Source organism: Grampus griseus (assembly GCF_964374135.1).
Source record: "Grampus griseus genome assembly, chromosome: 6".
NCBI lineage: Eukaryota > Metazoa > Chordata > Mammalia > Artiodactyla > Delphinidae > Grampus > Grampus griseus.
Genome location: NC_139000.1, coordinates 105,424,802 through 105,450,433, shown reverse-complemented (window position 1 = coordinate 105,450,433; position 25,632 = coordinate 105,424,802). Strand labels below are relative to the sequence as shown.

Below are 25,632 nucleotides of genomic sequence, written 5' to 3'. Positions count from 1 at the left end.
GTCGCAAGGTCTCCAGTGCCATCTATTCAACTGTTTGTTTTCAGGTGAGATATCAGCTCATCGACAGCTTACGTCTCAGTACTAACTGTAAAGGTAAGTAAGAATTGTGTAGAAACAGAGGGGTATTTACAAGCTCCAGAGAGGGAAGCGCACCGGACCTATGCAGCTCTGCCCCCGACCACCTATAGGGACTACAAGTCCCGTCATGCAGCGGGGGCGCCGCCGGGAGCCCCGAGTCGGCCCCGCCCCTCCGCAGGCCCCGCCCCGGCCCCGCCCCTCTCGCCCGTAGCCCCCTCCCGCCCGGTCAGCCCCGAAGAGTTGCCCGGTGGCCGCGGCAGACGGAAGCCGAGCGAGAGCCTCGGCGGCGGCAGGATGGGGGACTCCAAAGTGAAAGTGGCCGTCCGGATCCGACCCATGAACCGAAGAGGTGAGAGCCGAGCGCGCCTGGGGCCGCCGCGGCGGAGGCGGCAGGTGCCTGGCGCGCCCTTCCCTTGGCCGCGGCCGCCGTGTGGGGTCCGGCCGGTCCCGCCCCTGGAGTCCGTGTCTGGGCGGAGTGGGGGGGCGGCCCGCGCACCCCGAAACCTCGTCGCCCGTGCCCGCCCCGCCTGCTCGGGACGCCCCTCCCCTGGCCCGCACCGCGTCCCGGGGCGCCGCGGGCCCCATGTCCCGGCCCGCTGCCCCTTCCGCCGGCGCGCCCGCCCCGCCGCCCTTTTGCCCTCCTGTCTCCCTGCCGTTCTAGGAGGGCGCCCGCGCCCCTGGCTCGCTTCCTCCTTCCCCACCCGGCCCCTGGTCCCGCGCCTCGCCGCGCCCCCGCTCTCGGCCCGCCAGCTGTCAGCGCGGCCCCCGGCCTGGCCCGGGACAGCCGGGGACCCCCAGGCCCGACGTCGGTGGCCCAGGCGCCCCGACCCCGCACTCCTGTGGCCCGTGGCAGGAAGAAGGGCAGGGAGTTGGGGTTACTTCTGAGAAAGCAGTCTAGTGCAAAAGTCCTTCCTCTTGGCTTTTCACTTTATATTCCTTTAACCTGGATTGTCATGAAGACTTGTAAATCCTTTGATTGAACTTGGGTAGAGGAGTTGCCTTCCCCCGACCCCCCGCTTTTTCTTGACTGTTAAGAAAGTTTTGTTTTTGCTTGAAGTCATCTTTGTCATCTCTCAACAATAAATAGATTAGGTGCCAAGATTCTTGTGAAATTGTATCTTTCAGACATTCTCTCAATTCTGCAGGGAGGGTAGAGAAAGCAGATAAACAGTATATTTTAAATCCTCTTTAGACAGTCAAATGTAATGGAGAAAACCTGACTCAAGTCAGAGGAGGTGGGCCGGGCCTTGGCTTTAATGCTTAATTAGCAGCGTGACAGGGCAAGTTACTTTAAGTGAGATATATTGGAAACACCGCCTATATATACCAGGTGATACTAGTGGGATCATTATAGTCCCAGGAAATGACTTTTCAGCTGAGAAGGCTCTTAACTAATGCGAATCATTCGTGTAAGTACCAGAATCATTTTCTCAGTCATTTTCGCAACTTCTTTGTTTGTAGTTGTTGTTTATTTATTTATTTTATTATATTTATTTTTGGCTGCGTTGGGTCTTCGTTGCGGCGAGCGGGCTTTCTTTAGTTGCGGCGAGCAGGGACTACTCTTCGTTGCCTTGCGCGGGCTTCTCATTGCGGTGGCTTCTCTTGTTGTGGAGCACAGGCTCTAGGCACGTGGGCTTCCATAGTTGTGGCTCGCGGGCTCTAAAGCGCAGGGTTCGAACCCGTGTCCCCTGCATTGACAGGCGGATTCTTAACCACTGCGGCACCAGGGAAACCCTGTAGTTGTGTTGTTTAAGTCTGTGTAGAAATGGAGTTGCTTTCTAGCTGTCTTTGCTGTCTTTGGTATATATTGAGGTACACAGTTCAACAGGATAACATGCTTTCTAGGTTTGTCCTCTTGGAATTTTTTTTTTTTTTTTTTGGAGTTGGTGATTCCTCCTGTCCCTGCTTGGCTTAAGGCTGTCAAGGTGACACAAGAATTTTCCCTAAGAACTTAATTACTTTAAGTTCTCAACGAGTTCACGTTTTGGGTCTTCAACCTTTGCCTCATTAATTCCATGCTCTGACAAAATGAAAGAACTTAGATGAACTCTGACAGTTTCCAAAGCTTCTAGTCCTCGAGTGTTCAGGCAGCTTTATTTCAATTCACTTCAAGTTTATTACCATCACAGTGATTAAAAAAAAACAAAACAAAACACCAAGCCGCAGAAAACACAACTTAGCTGGGATTTGATTCTGAAAGGATGATTTCGGCACATTCAAAAAATTTCCTATTCACGAAAAACTTGGGAAATGCCAGTGCTAAAAAGAGGCAGCTAACTCACCACCACCAAAGACCTATCTTGGATAATTAAAATTCTTTCCTCTTTCCCCTCCCCCGACCTTGAGTTTCAGTTTTCCAGGGGAAGCACTATCCTTTTTACTTATAAATTGACATTGATTAGATTGTAATAATTGTCAGTATCAGAGGTTCAAGGGGTACTTAGAATAATACTTTTAGCTTTGGAAAAGATGTTAGTTGTCCCTTTGGCTGAACTCATTTTAAAATTAAGGTTTATGCATAGATCCATTACCCTATAAGTAGAAGCCCGTTGTTTGTGGTATACTGCCTTCTGATTCATTTAGTGCTGTCTCTTACCTAGCCTCACATTTCCTGAATGCACATGGACTTTTTTTTTTTAGTGATTACTACAGATAATTAAAAGTGGTTCTATTTCTATTTTGTCATAAAGTAGGCATTTACATAAATCTAGAGGTTCTTGTGGAATACAATGGAGTGGAATTCTAAAGCCAGTGATTTTTATACTGCTGTGTAGAGTTTGCTTAAAAAGGCTAAAACAAAGTCATATCCCTTTCCGGTAATTTTGAAAAAAATTATTACTGTGACCAATTATTACTTCCGGGAAAATTAATGGATTAAGTAATAGTATACAATTCTGATGAATAGTAAACTTTTAGTCATAATTGTTTCTCCCTTAGCAGGTTAGTGCAGGAAGCAACCTCAGAAATCACTCTTCACAAATGAGAATGAGATGAGAATGGGTTCCTGGGATAATGTAGTTTTACTCTAAAGACTGATAGTTGGAATCACGTTAGCTACTTGTTGAGGAAAATCTGAAATTTGCAAGAAGCTTCTAGTGTACCATTAAGTCCTTCATGTGATTCAGTATCTGACTGTGCTTAGGTGTTAAGGTAGATAATTGGTTTATTATTTAACATTTATCATGGAATTAAGAGTGTTTCAGTCTTTTTTGCTAAATTATATGTGGGCTTGGGAAACTTAGTTATTTGAACATTCAGCATTAGGCCCTACTTCAATAATAGCAAGAATTGTAATGACTAATGAATATGCTTTTGTCGGGAATGTTTTTCTTGTTATACATTTTAACATTATACTAAGAAAACAAAAAATAAAAAGGAAAATGTCTCTGACATTCTTTCACCTTAACAATTCACACTCATTTTCTTATTTTCATTCCAGGTCGTACTTACATGCATATGTAATTTTACGTAGTTTTAATACTACAACTTTTGTTTTTCTTCATTTGAAGTATGAACTTAAACAGCTAAAGTAAAAGAGGTTAAGCTTGTTTTGTCATGAGATCTGGGAGTTCTATTTGCAGTTCTGTTTGTCATCTCTCAGACCTGTACAGCTCACCAGGTAACCTCTTTGTGTTCTGTAAACTGTAAGGAACACCCATTCATACATTATTAACCAGTGAAATTATTAAGTGAGCCGAAAGTTTTACAAGCATAATTGATGGCACTAGTTAGATCAGCGACACTCTCCTGTTTAGGACTTTGATGTTTTATAACTTTAGATGGCTTAAAAAATATTTAATATTTATTGAACGCCTGCCAGGTGTCTACCTTATCTTAGTATGGGATCTTATTGCCTTCCCTCAAGGGGCTTCCAGTGTTTAAATATGTATGAGATTAACTATCAAAATAAATAAATCTATATAAAAAGTGTTTGGGAAATAACTTTGCTGTCTACCTAGCCTAAGGTGATGAAACCGGAAATTACATTAGAAATTTAGCTAGAGAGAAAAAACAGTGAAATGGGTTATTTCAGGTGTTAGGAAGCATGGACAATAAATTTATTTTAACAGGTATTTCTCAACGGTTTGCTTTGAATTTTTCAGTACTTGATGCAGTGAAAATCACGGAGAAGAATCAACACAGTGAAAGACACAAAGAATAATGTAATGTCTAACTAGGAAAAGAAGTCAGTGCTTAAGTGAATCACAGTCTAGTTTCTCAGTGGATAAGATATAGACGTTAAAAATGAAAATCAAAACCATTTAACAAGGAAGACTTTTTTTATGTTAGAAAAAGCAGAATGTAAAACAGTATGTGTAACTGTATGGTTGAATCTACTATTATGATTATTACTATGTTAAAAATGTAAACAGGAATGGGCAAGGGCTAGAAAGAAACATGAAAAAATGAGACTGATCTTGTTGGGGGAATTTTATTTCCTAAAAACTTTCTCTTAGTGTTGTCTAGTATTATAGTATTCAGTTTTTAAAAGTGCACTTTATGGTTTATGCTCATAAGGAAATGACCGTCACATGAAAAGATAAGATTAAAAGGTAAACACCTTCAGCAGATTGCTAGTTATTAAAAGTACCAGGTGAGTGACAGGGAGATGTAGGAATTTAGAGTGAAGGATCCCTGGAAACCTGGTGATTAGGGGAGGCTTCTTTCTCTGCGGAGGGAGGAAGCTTATGGTGCCTGGTGGGAGGGGTGGGGAGTTGGTCCTCTGAGAAGGAAGTATGGCCTGAGAGCAAAGGCATGGGAACAGGAATGATCCAGGCAAGTTTGGGCACAGAGATGAGATTAGCGTGTGCTAACACAGGGAGGAGTGCTCCGTGAGGTTAACTGGAGAAGGCTGAGATTAGGAAGGTCAGGTGGAGTTGCAGGGGGCCCAGAAATCTGGCTTCAGGGTGGCTGGTCCATGTGCTCTGTTTAGCTTTTGAGAACTTCGTGTGGGTCTTGGACATAAGCATGACGGAGAAAGATCGCCAGATCTCAGGGCAAGATTGAAAGCCTGGGTAGGTAACTGATTCAGGGTATAGCTAGAAAACATTTACAAGCGTGTGGTGGAAATGAAGCCATGTGAATAGGAAGATTAAGGAGACCAGTCAAAACCAAGTGAGCAGTCGTGAATCAAAAGACAGGTGAAACTGAGGAAGTAGGAGGAAGCTTGGAAGACCCTGGCCCGTCAGTGAGGAAAACAGGTGATCCTTGGGAATCAAGGTGCAGGGTTGGGTGGGAGAATCTGTTTGAAACAGGAAGGAGTCTTTGACCCTGAGCCCACTGGTGGTTCTTAAGCCTTCTCAGATAACTGGTGTTGGAATTAGGGATGACTGGATGGAAATTTCTGACATATTTTCTGAAACAGAAGATGCTTGTTTTATTAGCATCTGCTTGAGATGCTAATGGAGGATGAGACACACATCTATCACAACATTCTTTTGTTTCTGCTGTCAACTCCGTGACTGAAAAATGGGATTTATACATATAGGGCCAGAGGCTTTTGGAGACGAAAGTACAAGTTTATCAAATCAAAACTTGTTTGAATTGGCATTACTTTAACCCCCCACCCCCCCATAAAACAATGACTAACATCAACTTTTCCATTTCTTAAGTTCTGAAGATGGAAGAAACCACTGGCAAAAATATTGGTTAAGCAGATGGATTGAGCTGTTCAGTGAGGGAAATGGGTTCGTTATTGATCTCTATGCTTGCTGATCAGCTTCCCCTTGTGTTCAACAAAGCATATTCTTAAAAAAGCTTGGCTGAGAGAAGCAGTGTAGTCATTAGGGAAGTGTGTGAAACTAACTGGTGTATGGGACATGAAATCCATGACTTAATTGGTCCTGGGCTTTAGCTCTCAGAAGCTGTAGGTATCTTTAAAAGCTGGTAGTAATGAATTCGCCTATTCAATTTAACATGTGTTCATTGAGGAAAAAAATAATAGCTACTTTTTGAGAGCTTTCTGTTTGTGAGCTACACAGTTCATTCCTTTTTATACATTATTCTTCAAACAAAACTTTGAAAGGTAGTTATAGAATTTCTTTTTAACAGAATCTCAGAGAGGTTAAGTAACTTTCCCAGAATTACAAAACCAGTATTTTGGAGCCCGAATTTCACCTATTTTGCCATTAAAACCTGTGCTTTTACTACTCTATCAGACATGATGATCTTTAGAGGGGCGTTGCATTCCTGAGCTTGCGTAATTTTCAAAGATGTGCAGGATATATGAGAAGCATAAGTCATGATCTTTGACAACAAGAGCTCACTGTCTTGTTGGTAGTAAGATACACAGGTGAATCAGTTATGAGTATAGTACACAAAGCAATGATGGCAGTGCCTTATGAATTAAAGAAATGGGGGTGGGGCTTGAGAATGATGAGGCATGGGTTGAAGGCAATTGACAGGAAGGCATGGCAGGTGGGGTGCACAAGATGAGTTGTTGGACTTAGCAAAACATGGATGTAGGAATTAAGCAAGAACAGTGAGGAAGTTAGCTGTAAAAATTCAGACAGCAGGAAGGAGACAGTATCTGTATAATTAACAGTTAAAGAGAGGTTGCTGTGCATCGACATGGTCCCAAGCACTGAACTAGATTATTTTAGGTTAATCCTCACAAAAATGCTAGGAAGAATTTATAACTCATTTTACAGATGAGAAAATGGGAACTTGAACAAGCTTAGCCACCTGCCCCAAATCACATAACTATCAAGTGGAGAAACTGGGGATTGGAACCTGGGCAGTTCAGCTCCAGAGCCCCAGCCCTGAAATTCTGTTCTTTCTTGGAAAAGCTGGAAGAATATAGGGAGTGGGGCATGAGAAGAGTGATGGAAGGTGGCCTCACTGAAGTCACGAGGTTTGTGGGCAGCAGAGGGGTATGAAGAGGGGTGAGGTACAGGCAGGTTCAGAAGGGTCTTGGGCAGGGTTGGAGGAGTGCAGTCACTGTAGGTTTTTTTTTTTTTAAGGTAAAATTGGTATGTAACAGTATATTAGTTTCAGGTGTACAAGGTAAAAAGTGATCACCACGATAACAATAAGTCCAGTTACCAAACAATTAACCCCCTTCACCCATTTGCCACCCCTAACCCCCTCCGCACTGTAACTACCAGTCTGTCCTCTGTGTCTGTAAGTTTTGTTTTGTTTGTTCTTTTTTTTTATATTCTACATATAAGTGAAATCATACGGTGGTGTTTGTCTGATTTACTTCGCCTAGCACAATACCCTCAAGGTCCATGCGTGTTGTCGCAAATGTATAGGTTTTTGAATAGAGCAGTGGCACTGTTAAGGTGATGCTTTAGGAAGGTAAATTAAGCTGTGTCTCTATCTTGCTCACAAGCTAATACATTAGCTTGTTTCTGTTTCATGAATGCTGGAGGAAGACACAGGACTTTTGGGTCAGAGGATTTATGGCGCAGCAGGTGGCAGGAGCGGTTCCCTTTGCCTGCAAATCCCACAGGGGTGACATGGAGGGGTCCAGATGGATGCTGTGCAGGCAGTGGGTTGGGTTGCATCTGAGGAGCATTGAGCTGGGGGACTCGATTGCTTTTACGTGGTAAGCAAGCCTGCTCTTTGTCCTGAGGGTTGCTGGCTGCAGACACATTCCTGAGAGGTGGGTGGGGTAAAGAGCATTTCTGGCCTTGCAGTCTAGACACACCCAGCAAGAACTTGTCAAGGTGGTATGAAAGCAACTGAGATTTGGGAAATATAGGAAGGCTGCAAAGCTTCTGGTTTAGATAACTGAGTGAACGAGTGCTGGTGTCATTAACTGAGATCAGAAACGTGGGAGAAGCAGGTTTTAGGGTGGAGGTGTGGGAAATTATGAGCTCCATTCTTGGACATTCAACAATATTTAGTCAGTGCTTATCACGTGCCATGCACTGCACCTACAACTAAGATGTAGTACGTGCCTGGAAGAAACGCAAGAGACTGGTTGAGTTTTAGGTTCTGAAGTGCAGCCAAGCGGATGGATGCAGAAAGCTGTTGTACAGGAGTCTGAAACTAAGGGACTAGAGATACGTGTAGATTTGGGAGTCGTTACTATATTTAGAAGATAGGACATCAAATTAAGGCATGCGTGAAGGACGAGGTCACAGAGGCCAAGAAGAGAGGCATAAGGAGAAGCAGGTGAAAGTAATGTGGAGGGCCAGGGCAAAAAATGGCAGAAGAATAATTTTTACTGAATGAATGAATTGGTGTTGGCATGTTGGTAGTGGGCTGAGAAATCAGTGGGTGTTTCCATATGGAAGCAGTGTGTATACGTGAGCATTCTTCTAAGAAGCTCCGTATAGAAATATTATTCAGTCATAAAAAGAATGAAATAATGCCACTTGCAACAACATGGATGGACCTAGAGATTATCATACTAAGTGAAGTAAGCCAGACAGGGAAAGACAACTATCATATGATATTGCTTATATGCGGAATCTAAAAAAAAAAGATGCAGATGAACTTATTTACAAAACAGAAATAAACCCACAGACATAGAAAACAAGCATATGGTTACCAAAGGGGAAGGGGGGAGGGATAAATTAGGAGTTTGGGATTAACATACACACACTACTATAAATAAAATGGATAACTAACAAGGACCTACTGTATGGCACAGGGAACGATACTCAATATTTTGTAATAACCTATAAGGGAAAAGAATCTGAAGAAGAATATATATGTGTGTGTGTGTATATATATAGCTGAATCACTGTGCTGTACGCCTGAAACTAACACAGCATTGTAAATTAACTATACTTCAATTAAAACAAAAAAGCTGGGCTTCCCTGGTGGCGCAGTGGTTGAGAGTTCGCCTGCGGATGCAGGGGACGTGGGTTCGTGTCCCGGTCCGGGAAGATCCCACATGCCATGGAGCGGCTGGGCCTGTGAGACATGGGCGCTGAGCCTGCGCATCTGGAGCCTGTAAAAAAATAGAAATAGCCAATAGAGAGGGAAATTTTTTTTAAATTAATTAATTATTTTTTGGCTGCACTGGGTCTTTGTTGCTGCACGTGGGCTTTCTCTAGTTGCGGGAGCGGGGGTTACTCTTCGTTGCGGTGCACAGGCTTCTCATTGCGGTGGCTTCTCTTGTTGTGGAGCAGGGGCTCTAGGCGCGTAGGCTTCAGTAGTTGTGGCGCGCAGGCTCAATAGCTGTGGCGCACGGGCTTAGTTGCTCCACTGCATGTAGGATCTTCCCGGACCAGGGATCGAACCCATGTCCCCTGCATTGGCAGGCGGATTCTTAAACACTGTGCCACCAGGGAAGTCCCTAGAGACGGAAGTTTTTGAAGTATAGGGGGAAGAGGATAATTATATAATGGGAAAGCCCTGGAGTGCTTAATTTTCTAGATGAGGTAGAATGTGAGGTTATTAATTGAGAGTAAGAAGAATTGAGTTGGCTGGGATCTTCAAAGTAGTGAGTGTCTAGAAGTGTGGTTGAAGGACTTGAACCATAATTTATATCCATTGAGGGCAGTGGGACCATTCCTTCTCAGCTGTTTTTGAGATGTAGTTCATGTATCAAAAGTGTATAATTCAGTGGCTTTTAGTGTGTTTGCAGAGCTGTGCAACCATCAGCCCTGTCCGACTCCAGAACATTTTCATCATCCCAAAGAGAGGCTCTCTCGTTAGCAGTCGCTCTCCATCCATACCCACACCCTCCCCTTTCCCCACAGCCCCTGGCAGCCACTAATCTACTTCTTGTCTCTGTGGATTTGCCTTTTCTGGACATTTACTGTAAATGGGATCATACACTATATGGACTTTTGTATCTGCTTTCCCTTGGCATAGTGTGTTCAGGATTTATCCATGTTGTAGCATGAATCAGTACTTCATTCCTTTTTAAAGCTGAATAATATTCTGTGATATGGATATGCTGCATTTTGATGCCCATTCATCAGTTGATGGGCATTTGGCTTGTTTCCGTTTTTTAGCTATTAATGAATAATGAACATTTATATATAAGTTATTGTGTATTTTCGTTTCTCTTGAGTATGTGTATACATGGAAGTGGAATCGCTGGGTCATATAGTAACTAACTTTTGAGAAACCGCTAAATTGTTTTCCAAAGTTATTGCACCATTTTACATTTCCACCAACAATGTATGAAGTTTCCAGATTACTGTCATCCTAGTGGGTGTGAAGTGGTATCTCATTACGATTTTTGATTTGCTTGTCCCCAATGTCTAGTGATGTTAATTAAGCATCTTTTCTTGTAATTAAGCCATTTGTATATCTTTTCGGAGATCCCTATTCAAACCCTATTCTTATTTTTAAAATTGAGTTGTCTTTTTATTATTGAGTTCTAAGAGTTCTTTGTATATTCTGAGTACCAGTCCCTTAACAGATACATGATTTGCAGATACTGTCTTGAATTTGTGGGTTTCCTTTTCATTCTTTCAGTGGAGTCCTTTGAAGCACAAAAGTTTTTCATTTTGATGTGGTCCAATTTATCTGTTTTTTTCTTTTGTTGCTTGTGCTTTTGATTTGATATCTAAGAAACCATTGCCTAACCCAAGGTCATGTGGATTTAATGCCTATGTTTTCTTCTAAGAGTTTTATAGTTTTAGCTCTTATACTTATTTAGGACTTTGATCTGTTTGGCGTTAATTTTTGAATGTGGCGTGAGGTAGAGGTCCAATTTTGTCTTTTTGCATGTGAATACCCAGTTGTCCCATCACCATTTGTTGAAATGACTATACTTTCCCCATTGGATTGTCTTGGCACCCTTGTTGAAAATTAGTTGACCATAAATGTGACAGCATACGTCTGGATTCTCAAGCCTATTCCAATGATTTATACTTCTGTCCTTAGGTTAGTATCACACTGTCTTGATTACTGTAGCTTTGTAGTAAGTTTGAAATTGGTGAGTGTAGTCCTTCTACTTTGTTCTTCATTTTCAAGACTGGTCTGGCTATTCTGGTTTTGCCTTATAAGTTTTTAAATACCTGCTTTCTAACCCTCTGAAGTTGATTGGTTTCTTGAAAATACACATTTTATGTTTTGGGCCACATAAGATTATTTCAATTATTTTGGTATTACCCCATCAGGCATCGTGTCTTGGATCTTCCTTCATTCCTCAGTTTTTTCTTTAGCTGTATTAGAACTCGGTTATATTTTATCTTTTGTTTATTGAATAGATTCTCATGTTCACTGGTAAAAACATAAAAGTAGGTGATAGGATATTTTATATATCTCTTACTAGAAAGCAAACTACCAATTGGTTTTTTACCTCTGTGGCATCACCTAATTTTCTTTTTCCTTGGGTCAGTGGGTCCCAAGCAACTTGTAAGTGTAGTAAAGAACTATAAGTCTTATTCCCTATTCTGCAAGTAAGAATACTACATTCCAGTTGGGAAAACAAGTGCTTCATACATGAAATATGAGTTATGAATATCATCAGCATGCATAGACATGTAAAAGTATTAGGCACATGACACAATTTAGTTGAAAATAGAACCATATATAGCATGCAAAATTTTCAATTTAATTAAAATGTGACTCTTACAAATACTTTACTATCTTCCTTTTAAAAATGGACCCTAGTGAATTTAACAGTAAGTTATAGCTTTTTAGGAATGTGACATAGGTAAAGGGAGGTTCATTTATATTTCTGAGTAGTAGATTTTGTTTGAAAATTACTATTAATTTTCTGGAGAATTAGAAAAGCAGGTTACTGAATGGGCAACTCAGAATTATTTTGTCCACACTGAGAATGATGCATTTCCCCACATGGAATATGAGTTATATAAAGGGAGTCTCCCACGCCCCACCTATCTTTGACTATGATGTCATTGAAGAAAGAGCCATAGCTGATTTATGCATTGAAGAAAGACTTGTTTCAAATTATCGTTCACTTTTACAAGGTGACTAATTTGCTGGCTGAGTAAGCTGAATTATCAGCTGTTGATATTTTATTCACCTTGAGGAACTTGACCTAGAAAAAGATCCTGTTTGGGAAATAATATGGGATCTTTAATGTTAGTGGACTAAATTAACTTTCTTTCCTTCCTCCTTTCTTTCTTTCTTTCTTCCTCTCTTTCTTTCTATTTTTTTAAAAAAGTATTTATTTATTTATTTTTGGCTGCATTGGGTCTTTGTTGGGTCTTCGTTGCTGTGCACGGGCTTTCTCTAGTTGCGGCGAGCGGGAACTACTCTTCGTTTTGGTGCGCAGGCTTCTCATTGTGGTGGCTTCTCTTGTGGAGCATGGGCTCTAGGCGCATGGGCTTCAGTAGTTGTGGCTCGCAGGCCCCAGAGTGCAGGCTCAGTAGTTGTGGTGCACGGGCTTAGTTGCTCTGCGACATGTGGGATCTTCCTGGACTAGGGATAGAACCTGTGTCCCCTGCATTGGCAGGCGGATTCCCAACCACTGCACCACCAGGGAAGTCCCTCTCTTTCTTTTTTAAAGGATTCGTGAATACATCAAAGAATTCATGGTTCTGAGTACTATAAAGCTTGATTAGTCATGACCTAAACTTATAGCACTACTTAACTCGAAGATCACTCTGGTTTTTTATTGGTTTTCAGACATAGTACTAATTAAATCCCAATCTCATAATTTTAGGCTTCACTGAGAATAAACTGTTGTCCATATGTTACTTATTATAATAATGAGTATTTAGTGCTATTTTTTATTGTGGTAAGATAGATATAACATAAAATTTACCATCTTAAACCATTTTTAAGGGTACAGCTCAGTGGCATTAGGTACGTTCACATTGTTGTACAACCGTCACCACCATCCGTCTCTAGAACTTTTTTATATTGCAGAACTGAAACTCCATGCCCATGAGGTACTAACTCCTTTAGCCCAGCCCCTGGCAACTACCATTATACTTTTTATCTCTATGAGTTTGACTACTCTAGGTGTCTCATATAAGTGGAATCCTACAAAACTTACCCTTTGGGACTGGTTCATTTTACTTAGCATAATGTCTTCAAGGTTCATCCATGTTTTAGCAGAATTTCATTCTTTTTTTAAGGTTGAATAATCTTCCATTGAATATATATACCACATTCTGTTTATCCGTTCATCCATTGATGGAAAGTTGGGTTACTTCCACCTTTTAGCTATTGTGAATACTGCTGTGAACATGGGTGTACTTTAATGCTGTTTTTGCAAAGGTAGTGCATAGCAGCTGGATATTAATCTTTTTAATCTAAGTATTGTTCCAAACTAAGAGGAAGATGTTTATGTTTTGGATTTTTGGTAGGTGTTAAATTTTTTTTTTTCTTTTTTAAATTCACCTTAAATTTAAGGCCTAAATTTGGTATTGCTATTTAGTCAATTAATATTTAATCACAGCTTTGCTTTCTAAGCAGTATAGAGCAAGAAGTTTTCCATGGAGAAAGTGTCATATTTAGAGTTTTGTAGCAGTATAGTTTCATTCAAGCATTGGTGGCATTTGGTGATAAAGTGCTTTTCATATATCTGACCCTTAAACTCTCCTCAAATCTCACTGCTCTTATTTGCTTGAGTGTGTGTCCTAGATGTTCCACCCATATTCTAAACAGTCTTGTGAAAAGCCTTCTTTTAACAGCGTTGGGGTGGGAATTTTGTTTGGTAATAAAAACTGAGCTAATAAAGAAGTGAAGATAGTTGTTTATATTTTGAAGGCCACCTCCACTGGGTGTTAAATGTAGGGACGTTTGTAAGTGTTGTACTCTTTAGGACAAAATGAGTTTAGGTTGGATATATTAGTTATTAGATGCTTCTTTGAATTATATAGGATTTTCCAGGGATTGGTTCCTGAATCATGCCATTTAATGCTTTCAAACTGTTAGTGTGTCTGATGAAGTCATGAGGGGCAGGATGGAGGAGCTGTGAAGAGTATAGGGAAAAAGCCTACAAATATTGAAAGAAAACGTTTGAATCCTTTTTCAATTCCAGATCATCTGAAATGAAGGCAAAACTCTAGTGGGGGCGGGGGAGATATTTGATTTACGGCTTTGCAGGCATGCATTCTAGATGAGTACTTTTGCGTGCAGAACTATACATGCAGCTCCTTTGCTCAGACCTAAGGTTCTTGCAAGAAACTAATATGTAAGTTTGTGGTGGGTGGTGAGATGGAGATTCTGAGTCAGTACAGTTTCTGGAGCCTTGATAAAGCATTTGTGTATAATATAGATTTGACTGCACAGGGTCAGCCAATACAATATGGTCAGAGGTCATTAAGGGGTAGTATCAACAAAGTACGATGATTGCAAACCTTTATTTTTTTAGGGTGTGAAGTGTTTTTATTTTTATTTTTTAATTTTTTAAACATCTTTATTGGAGTATAATTGCTTTACAATGGTGTGTTAGTTTCTGCTTTATAACAAAGTGAATCAGTTATACATATACATATGTTCCCATATCTCTTTGCAAACTTTCTTGAGCTCTGGGCCTAAGGAAAGAAGGAAGTAAAAATGCATGTTTGAAAAGTTTTGCATTGTGGCTGAGGCTTTCCTGCAGCATTTCTGTGGTAGTATAGAGTGGATTTAAACACAAAGTATTAGAAATAGGCTTTCCTGCTAGTTGACCACAGTGAGACATCTGCCTTTCCAGGTTAGTCTTCCACACCTGGGTAAAACATACGTCTGATGTTTTCAGTTTCTCTTTGCCTGAAAAATGTATTGGCTAAAAGAAAGACCACTAAATTTTTGGTACTTCTAGATTATATCTTTGAGAACAAATGTAGAATAACTGATGTGAGAAAGGTTGAGTGGTAGGCACCGGGAGGGAAATTTTTGTTTTTGTTTGCATTTGTCTCAATTATATAAGTTAAAGGAAACAAAAAAGAAATCATCTTTCCTGGCAGTGCAGATACTCTAAAGTTATAATGAGTTTGACATTGACATTTGGCCGAGGTTCTTAGGGAAATACAAAATGACTCCAGTGTAGTGCAGTTTCTTTCCTTAGAGCATATCTTTGGGTAATAGAGATAAGGCAAACAGAAACAGTTTCATACTTTGGGTCAGAAATTTTGAAGAATATAAGAACATAAACATGATGTGGCCATGTTTCTCTTTATTGAGATATAGTTCACGTATGATATAATTCAACCAATTCAGTGTTCTTTTATTTTTTAAACTTAAAAAAAATTATTTATTGGTTGTGTTGGGTCTTCGTTGCTGCATGTGGGCTTTCTCTAGTTGCGGGAGCGGGGGCTACTCTTCGTTGCGGTGCGCGGGCTTCTCATTGCGGTGGCTTCTCTTTGTTGCAGAGCACAGGCTCTAGGCACACGGGCTTCAGTAGTTGTGGCACGTGGGCTTCAGTAGTTGTGGCTTACGGGCTCTAGAGCGCAGGCTCAGTAGTTGTGGCGCACGGGCTTAGTTGCTCTGCAGCATGTGGGATCTTCCCGGACCTGGGCTGGAACCCGTGTCTCCTGCGTTGGCAGGCGGATTCTTAACCACTGCGCCACCAGGGAAGTCCCTAATTCAGTTGTTTTATTGTGCTCATGCAGTTGTGAAAACAATCAGCACAATTTTAGTGCATCTTCATCACCCCCAATAGAAACCTGTACCCACTAGCAGTCACTTCTCAGCTCTGGGCAATAACTGGTCTATTTTCTGTCTCTGTTTGCCTGTTCAGAACATTAGAAATAAGTAAAGTCATACAATATGTGGTCCTTTGTACTGCCTTCTTTTACTTAGCACAAGCTTCATCTATGTTGTAGTGTGTGTCAGTACCTTATTCCTTTTAATAGCCAAATAGTGTTCCATTTTATGGATATACCACATTTATCCATTCATTAGTTGATGGACATTTGGGTTGTTTCCACTTTTTAGCTGTTATGAGTAGCCAAATAATACTGCTATGAACATTCATGTACAAACTTTTGTATGGACATAGGTTTCTCTTGGGTATATGCCTAGGAGTGGGAATTTCTGGGTCATATACTAATTCTGTGTTTAATCATTGAAGAACTGGCAGACTATTTTCCAAAATGACTGCATCATTTTACTTTCCCACCAGTAATGTATGAAGGTTCCAATTTTTCCATGTCCTCACCTATACTTACCTGTCTTTTTTTTGACATCCAATTTACACTTTATTATTTTTTCTTTTTTAATTGAAATATAATTGACTTACAATATTATATTAGTTTAAGTTGTTATCTTTTTGGTTAGAGTTATGCTAGTGGGTGTGAAGTGGTATCTCATTGTGGTTTTGATTTGCATTTCCCCATTGTCTAATGATGTTGAGCATCTTTTCTTGTGCTCATTAGCCATTTCTGTATCTTTTTTGGAGAGATGTCTGTTCAAGTTCTTTGCCCATTTTAAAATTGAATTTTTAAAAATTCATTTAAAATTTTTTAAATTGAGTTGTAGGAATTCTTTATATTTTCTGATGCGAGTTCCTTATTTGATATATGATTCACAAATATTTTGTTAATTTTGTGGATTGTTTTTTCCCCAAGAATTCTTTTTTTTCTCTTTTTAAAAAAATTATGTATTTTTTTTTTTTACAGTAGGTCCTTGTTGGTTATCTGATTTAAATATAACAGTTTGTACTTGTCAATCCCAAACTCCTAACCTATCCCTCCCCCCCGCACCCTTCCCCCTGGTAACCATAAATTCATTCTCTAAGTCTGTGAGTCTGTTTCTGTTTTGTAGATAAGTTCATTTGTATCATTTTTTTTAGATTCTGCATATCAGAGATATCATATGCTATTTGTCTTTTTCTGTCTAACTTCACTTAGTATGATAATCTCCAACTCCATCCATGTTTCTGCAAATGGCATTATTTCATTCTTTTCAATGGCTGAGTAATATTCCATTGTATATATATACCACATCTTCTTTATGCATTCATCTGTTGATGGACATTTAGGTTGCTTCCATGTCTTGGCTGTTGTAAACAGTGCTGCAGTGAACATTGGGGTGCATGTATCCTTTCGAACCACGTTTTTCTCCAGATATATGCCCAGGAGTGGGATTGCTGGATCATATGGTAGCTCTATGTTTAGTTTTTTCTTTTTTTTTCTTTTTTTGATTGCATGGCATGTGGGATCTTAGTTCCCTGACCAGGGATCAAACCTGTGCCCCCTGCAGTGGAAGCATGGAGTCTTAACCACTGGACTGTCGGGAAGTCTCCTATTTTTAGTTTTTTTAAGGAACCTCCATACTGCTGTCCATAGTGGCTGTATCAATTTACATTCCCACCAACAGTGTAAGAGGGTTCTCTCTTCTCTACACCCACCCTCTCCAGCATGTTTGTAGATGTTTTGATGATGGCCGTTTTGACTGGTGTGAGGTAATATCTCATTGTAGTTTTGATTTGCATTCCTCTAATAATTAGCAATGTTGAGCAGCTTTTCATTTGCCTCTTGGCCATCTGTATGTCTTCTTTGGAGAAATGTGTATTTAGGTCTTCTGCCCATTTTTTGATTGGGTTGTTTGTTTTTTGGTGTGGATTGTCTTTTTACTCTCTTGATGGTGTCCTTTGAAGAACAAAATTTTTCATTTTGATGAGGTTGTCCCAGCACTATTTGTTGAAAAGGCTATACTTTCTCCATTGAATTTCTTGGCACTGTCATCAAAATCATTTGGCCATAAATATGAGAGTATAATTCTGTACTCTCTGTTCCATTGATCTATATGTCTATCCTTCTATCCTTATATTAGTACCACAATTACTGTAGCTGTTTAGTAAGTTTGAAATTGTTGAGTTGTCGTCTTTGTATTTTGTTCTTCAAGATTTTTTGGCTGTTCTAGGTCTTGTGTATTTCCATATAGATTTTAGGATCAGCTTGTTAACTTTTGAAAAAAGTTAACTTGGATTTTAATAGGGATTGCCTTGAATTTTTATAGACCAATTGGGGGAGTATTGCTATCCTAATAGAATTAAGTCTTTCAATTCATGAACATAAGTTGTTTTTCTATTTGTTTAAATGTTTAATTTCTTTCAACAATGTCTTGGAATTTTCAGTGTATATATTTTGTACTTCTTTTAAATTTATACCTAAGTATTTGAATCTTTTTGATGTTATTATAAATGAAATTGTTTTATTAACTTCATTTCTGGATTTTTTATTGCTGGTGTATAGAAACACAGCTGATTTTTGTATATTAATCTTGTATCCTACAACTTTGCAGAAGTTGTTTATTCTAGTAGTTTTTAGTGGATTCTTTAAGATTTTCTATATGTAAGATCATATAGTGTGCAAATAAAGGTAGTTTTATTTTTTCTTTCCAATCTGGATGCCTTTTATTAGTTTTTCTTGCCTAACTGCCCTGACCAGAAATTCTAGTCCAATTTTGAACGGAAGTTGCAGTAGTAGACATCCTTGTCTTATTTCTGATGCCAGAGGGTAGGCCGTTCAGTCTTTTACTGTTAAGTGTGATGTTAGCCGCAGGTATTTTAGATGCCCTTTATCAGGTTGAGGAAGTTCCCTTCTGTTTCTAGTTTGTTGAGTTTTTATCATGAAGGAGTGTTGGATTTTTTGTCAAAAGCTTTTTTCTGACATAAATTACTTCAAAATGACTAATTTTTTTTCTTTTTTTTAATCTGCAGAAATTGACTTGCATACCAAATGTGTGGTGGATGTAGATGCAAACAAGGTTATTCTCAATCCTGTAAATACCAATCTTTCCAAAGGAGATGCCCGGTAAGTTAAACAGTGTTACGATCAACGGATTTTTAAATGGCGGAAAGCAACAATGGCTGCTGAACTGAGTTCAGTTGAACAAATATTGAATGCTTACTATGTGGAGACATATTGCTGCCATATAGACGAGGCCTGTAATACGGAATGACTGAGTGCCAGAATGCGTGTTGTAGGCGGTAATGGTATTGGAAGGTCCGAGAAGAGAGTGTTGGTTAGATTGTGAAGTAACTGAGGAAGGCTTCTTGAGGAGGTGGTACTGGCTGGAGGCTTAGGTAAGATGTGAACGGGAAGAAGTCGGGTAAAAGGGAAGGCTTTTAGGTTGTTCCTCAGTGTGTGTTGTTTTTACTTCTGCCAATTCTCATCCTGTCTGTCACTTAGAGCCCATTTCAAGTGCTATTTTCTTCCTGAAGACATTCTTGCAGCCCTTAGTGATTCCTCTCTTTTAAGGCCTCATGAACTATAATCTGTACTACCTAATTTAATTATTATATATTGTTTTGAATTATTAATTGTAGCTTAACAGTAGATTTTAAGGTCTTGGAGGGAAGAGACTCTCTGTCAGGGGTTGGGGATGAATACTTGAGCATCAGTTCTGGATTTGGGTGATAGTATGAAGAAAAGAGAGGGCAAGAAGTTGTAAAGAAATTGAATGTGGGGAGGAAGGAAGAGATTAATTTGGTTTTTCTCAGCAAGTGCGGGAAAATTAATTTAATCACGTAAGTTGGAGTCAGTTTACAGAAGACCTTGAAAGCAGATGAGATTTGGCCTGTATTTTTATGGGTAGGATGTCATCTTTGACAGTTTTTTAATTATTGTGATTAAGGAGGTGGATTCGGAAGAGCTGTTGGATGGCAATGCAGAGAATAGGTTAGTGGGGAAAAGACTGGCTGTTTGCAGAGATCAGCTCTATCAGAGATGTTTTTGTGCCGATCCTGGAAGTGGAGAACACATGGTGCCCGCCACGATGCCTTGCACAAAGTAGGTGCTTCAGAGTACTTGTAGAGCAGTGCTGTATATGGAAACATACCCGGAAGGTACTCCATAAAGGTTCTTTCAAGTTGAATTGCATTGAAAAGAGCACTGGCCTTGGAGTCAGAAAATCTGAAATAGAATCCCTACTTATGTCATTGTAGTTAGTTTTTTTTTTTTTTTTTTTGGTGGTACGCGGGCCCCTCACTGTTGTGACCTCTCCCGTTGCGGAGCACAGGCTCCAGACGCGCAGGCTCAGCAGCCACGGCTCACGGGCCTAGCCACTTCGCGGCATGTGGGATCTCCCCGGACCGGGACACGAACCCATGTCCCCTGCATTGGCAGGCAAACTCTCAACCACTGTGCCACCAGGGAAGCCCTAAAAATTATTTTTTATTGGAGTATATAGTTTTAACTTTTTTGAGCCTTATCTGTAAGATACGTGCCTTACCTGTCTCACACCTCTATGAGATCAAATTAGTGATTGTTAAAGTGCTTTGTAAAGTGTTCTGTAAATGTTCAGGTTTATTGTTATTGATGTAGAGATATTTCTTAAGCATCTCTGGGATATGCCATTATTAGGGTGGGAAGGGTATAGATGTGTCAAGAAAGGTGCTGGGATTTTGAGCCTACTAACTGAATGACCTGTTGTCCTGAGTGTTAATTGAAAACATTAATTTGGGGGCTGTTTATTGCTCTTAGAGCTTCCAATCTGAAGACTATGGCTTTCTTTGGCAATGTGGGCGACTCTGAACAAACTTGGAGGCAACACCCTCTGGTACAAAGAATATGGGCTTTTTATACAGGCTGATGGATTCAAATTCTGGCTCTGCCACTCGCTGGCATGGTTATCTACCTGTGTTTTTTATTTGTAAAGTGTTTTCATTTTCTGTTGCTGTGTAACAAATTACCTCAAAAGCTTAGTGGTTTAAAACGACAATAACTATGCATTATTTCCTGTTTTTTGTGGGTCAGGAATTGAGACAGGGTGCAGCGGGCACGGCTTGCTCTGCTCCATGCTGTCTGGGGCCTACTGGGAAGACTTGAAGGCTCACCTGGGTCTGGCAGTTGGTGCCATCTGTTGGCTGGAGAGGTCTCTGGGGCTGTGGGCAGAACGCCTGCTCACAGTCTGGTGGCAGGTTCCAAAGGCAAGCATCCTGAGAGCACAAGAAAGCCAGGTAGAAGAAGTATCGCCTTTGATATTCTAACCTTGGAAGTCACACAGTGTCATTTTTGTCACATTTTCTTGCTCAAGTCTGGTATAAAGCTCTACACAGTTTCAAGAAGAGGAAACATAGACTCATCTGTCTTAGGGTGGAGGAAAGTTAGTGTCAAATCAGGAAAGCATTTGGGGTGGGAGATGTATCGTTGTGGCTCCATCCACAAGTGTGTACCTGATGAGGTAATTGTGAGAATAAAATGAGCACATAGAAGCTTTTTTAAAAAATGTTTTCTTTCCTTTAGAGACCTTTAAATCTTAGGGATTTGTGAAAGAATTAACTAGCACTTTTTGGTTCCATAGAGTATCTTGGATGACTCTTTTTTTACATGTGCTGAAAACAGATTGAATATTAACTCAGTGCTGTAGAGTACTGTCTGATAAAAAAAAACTTTTAGAAATGACAACTGTCAATAAGGTTGGTATGTAATGGCTTTTGGTGAAGTAAAGTTAGGAAGCACAGCTGCTTAAAAAACAACTCTTTATTGAAGTACATACTATACACACAGAAAAGTATATATAGCTTGATGAATTTTCATAAGTTGAACAGTCCTATAACTGGCGCCCAGATTAAAAACAAGAACATTACTAGTGTGACAAAAGACCATCTCATGAGAAGCACTTTTTCTTTTAATGTAATATCAAGGTGAAAAGGGAAAACAGAAATTTTGGGATGTGGCAGTTCAGTGGTATATGTTGAGGCCATTAAAGGAAAAAAATAGGAGGAAAGCACAAATTACAAAGTTAAGGTTAATTACCGTCTAGTTTGTAGAATGACTAATCCATACAACAAGTTATGGTTTTATAGGAGGTATACTTGTATTGGGTTGGCCAAAAAGTGCCTTCAGTTTTTAAGTAAAAGTAAAAGACACGTTTTTCATTTTCACCAAGAACCTTATTGAACAACGTATTCACCCTTCTGTTCCACGACCTTCTGCCATTTTTCAGGCAACTTCATATTTCCATCTTCTCAAAACCTTTTATCTTTTTGAGCAAAGAACTGTTCAAGGTGCCTTTTACAGTCCTCCAGGGAATTGACATTTTTTCCATTAAGAGAATTTTGTGAAGACCGAAATGAATGGAAATCCGAAGATGCAATGTCTGGTGAATACGGCAGATGAATCAGAGCTTCCCAGCCAAGTTGTAACAGTTTTTGCCTGGTCATCAAGGAAACGTGCAGTCTTGAGTTATCCTGATGGAGGATTACGTGTTTTCTGTTGACTAATTCCGGACGCTTTTCATTGAGTGCTGCTTTCAGTTGGTCTAGTTGGGAGCAGTACTTGTTGGAATTAATCGTTTGGTTTTCCAGAAGGAACTCGTAATAGAGGACTCCCTTCCAGTCCCACCGTATACACAACATCACCTTCTTTGGATGAAGACCGGCCTTTGATGTGGTTGGTGGTGGTTCATTTCACTTGCCCCACAGTCTCTTCCATTCCCCATTCTTGTACAGTATCCACTTTCATCGCCCGTCACAATTTGTTTTAAAAACGGAACATTTTCAGTACGTTTAAGTACAGAATCGCAGGTGGAAATACGGTCAAGAAGGTTTTTCTTGCTTAACTTATGTGGAACCCAAACATCAAAGCAATTAACATAACCAATATGGTGTGAATGATTTTCAACGCTTGATTTGGATATTTTGAGTATGTCGGCTATCTCCCGCGTGGTATAACGCTGACTGTTCTCAATTAATGTCTCAATTTGATTGCTGTCAACTTCACCTGGTCTACCCAACCACAGAGCATCGTCCAGCGAGGATTCTCCAGCACGAATCCTTGCAAACCACTTTTGACACATTTGATCAGTCACAGCACCTTCTCCATTCACTGCACAAATCTTTTTTGACATTTCAGTTGTGTTTTTACCATTTTTGAAATAATAAAGTATAATATGCCAAAAATGTTGCTGCTTTCCTTCCATCTTCAATATTAAAATGGCTACACAAAAATTCACCAATTTTACTGTCTTTTTTAAATGCACACTGATATGACAGCTGTCACAATACAGTCTAACAAAATTGTTTCGAATGAAGTTAAAGACAACTAAGTGCTATTAGAGCCATCTTAAGGAAAAAACCGAACGAACCTTTTGGCCAACCCAATAGCAGAGAGCCAGGGATTTGAAACTAACATTAAAAAAAGTGGTTTGGTCAGTCTAAATCACTAGTCAGAAAGGCTCAAATTAATGTTTTTCCTTTAAAAGCTACAATATCCTTGTTTTTAGAATAGTATCCAATCCTATTAATATAAAAATATGACTAGCTTTGTATGTATACTTACAACCTAAGTTAGTATACTTTGAAAGTGAACATGTATACATTTTATAACAATAGTTTGTATATTTTTCTGATTAATTTTGCATTAACTTCTGAAAGTTTCATGGTTTGATGTTTATGCTTATTAAAGCTAATAAAAGTCATGGTTAAATGAGGAGGAAGACCATTTTCAGCTTAACAGCTTAATCATGGGAATTTGGGAAACATTTTTGCTGTGCTATATGTGTGGAATTTCAAAACTGTTTTGAAAAATAAGATGCTTAAAATTCAGAAAATTGATTGTACATGGCTAACGAGATTAAGAAATGCTGACTTTGGAGTCAGACATCCTGGACTGAATCTCAGCTCTGCTACTTAACGTGTGATGTGGAGCAAGTTACGTAATTGTCCTCTGCCTCAGTAAAGTGGAGATTATAGTAGTACCTGCCTATAGGTTGTTATGAGGATTAAGTGAGTTAAAATATGTAAAGTGGCAGTGCCTGGTGTACAGTTAACCTTATGTAAAAAGTTAGCTATTACTTTGACTCTTACTGTTATTATGGCCTGTATTCAAGTTGTAGTCCATGGTATGTTTGTGAGCTATAACTTCATAAAGGAAGTAAAATTTTTTTTAAATTTATTTTATTTATTATTTTTGACTGCGTTGGGTCTTCGTTGCTGCGCGAGGGCTTTCTCCAGTTGCGGCGAGCAGGGGCTACTCTTCGTTGCGGTGCATGGGCCTCTCATGGCAGTGGCTTCTCATTGTGGAGCATGGGCTCTAGGTGCACGGGCTTCAGTAGTTGTGGCACACAGGCTTCAGTAGTTGTGGCTCGCGGGGTCTAGAGCACAGGCTCAGTAGTTGTGGCACATGGGCTTAGCTGCTCTGTGGCATGTGGGATCTTTCCGGACCAGGGCTCGAACCCACGTCCCCTGCATTGGCAGGCGGATTTTTTTTTCTTTTAAAATAGATGTTGAGGGTAGGAGTTTATTAGTTTATTAATTTATTTTTGCTGTGTTGGGTCTTCGTTTCTGTGCGAGGGCTTTCTCTAGTTATGGCAAGCGGGGGCCACTCTTCATCGCGGTATGCGGGCCTCTCACTATCGCGGCCTCTCTTGTTGCGGAGCACAGGCTCCAGACGCGCAGGCTCAGTAGTTGTGGCTCACGGGCCTAGTTGCTCCGCGGCATGTGGGATCCTCCCAGACCAGGTCTCGAACCCGTGTCCCGTGCATTAGCAGGCAGATTCTCAACCACTGTGCCACCAAGGAAGCCCCCTAAAAATTTTTTAAACCAAAATATATTCAGTACTTGAGTATACATGCCTATCAAGAAATTACCTAGTTCTAGAAAAATTTCAGCTTTGCAAAGTCAGAAACTTTATTTTGTCTAGTTTGCCCAAAGTTGGTGGGGCTCTTAGGGACTAACATGCCATGTGTTAGAGAGATAGCCCCTTAATTTTAAGTTTACAGTGAACAAAATATTAATCCCTGTCATCCGGGCTTCTCCGTAGTATCAACCAACTGGGGAAGCCAGGTTAAAACATTGCTTGTGAACACAGGGTAAGAACAAAGGGACGTTTTATTAAATATGGAGAAGATTAAGGACAGACTCTTTCTATTCCACAGCACTCTACTGAAACACCCTAGAGACTGAAACACTTGTATCCACCAGTTGGGTCTTTTTCTTCTATATATAGTACTAGATACACATTGACAGATTTGATCTATTTGTTTTCTCTTGCAGAGCCATACTGCTTATACTAGTAGTACGTTAAATGTCTTTTTCGAATTACCCTTTTGCACTAAACCAATTTAGTTTTCTAGACTGGTCCATGGGCTTTCCCAAATCTTCAGCACTATATTTACAAATCATCTTTTAGGGCTAATAAGTGACTAATTCATTATCTATTCTTAGTAGATTTTTACAAGTGTGATTCTCAGTGTGTGATTCTTCACATTTAGGAGCCCTTTAAGTCCCTTTTATCACTAGTTACAATAATACCATGATGTAGAACAGTCCCTTTTTAAATAGCTAAATACATCTTTAAGCCTTATTTTGTTTGAATTATGTCTTAAAACATTAAAATTTTATCTTATAATAAAATGTTAATGCTAGTGCTTGTCACCATGATAGGACAAAACAGTTTCTTAGGCTACGTTTTATCTTCTGCCTTTTGCCTCATTCCCTCCTCTACCCACCAGACAGGCCTTTGCTGCTCACTCTGGCTAAAAAATTGAGATACTTAAAATGTTTTCAAAGGGAGTGAGGTGTGATTTCTCATGGAGAGTGGCAGCCTCCACTTTATGAAACAGTTGTGTTATGAAAGTTATGTTTCTGTGAGTTTGGAAATGGGAATGCATTTTCCGATAGGTATTGACAGTTGTTTCTAGGAGAAAGGCTGTTCTATTAAAAAGAGTGACTAGTTTGGCCCACAACTCATACGGTAAAGTTTGCTTGTTTGTTTTTGCTGTGCGTGTATGGAGATAAAGAATGCATTGACTATCAGTAACTAATATACTTTGGCGTCACTGTGCCAA

At 40.0% G+C, this 25,632-nt stretch overlaps 1 protein-coding gene across 1 annotated transcript in view; it reads left to right on the top strand.

Moving 5' to 3' along the window:
• Positions 1-284: 284 nt before the first annotated feature.
• Positions 285-25,632, top strand: part of KIF13B (kinesin family member 13B) — a 187,740-nt gene continuing 162,392 nt past the window's right edge. The window contains exons 1-2 of the mRNA XM_082657347.1: positions 285-427; positions 18,560-18,653. Coding sequence (XP_082513473.1) covers positions 373-427; positions 18,560-18,653 — 149 coding nt within the window. The 5' untranslated portion in view covers positions 285-372. The remainder of the gene's footprint in view (positions 428-18,559; positions 18,654-25,632) is intronic.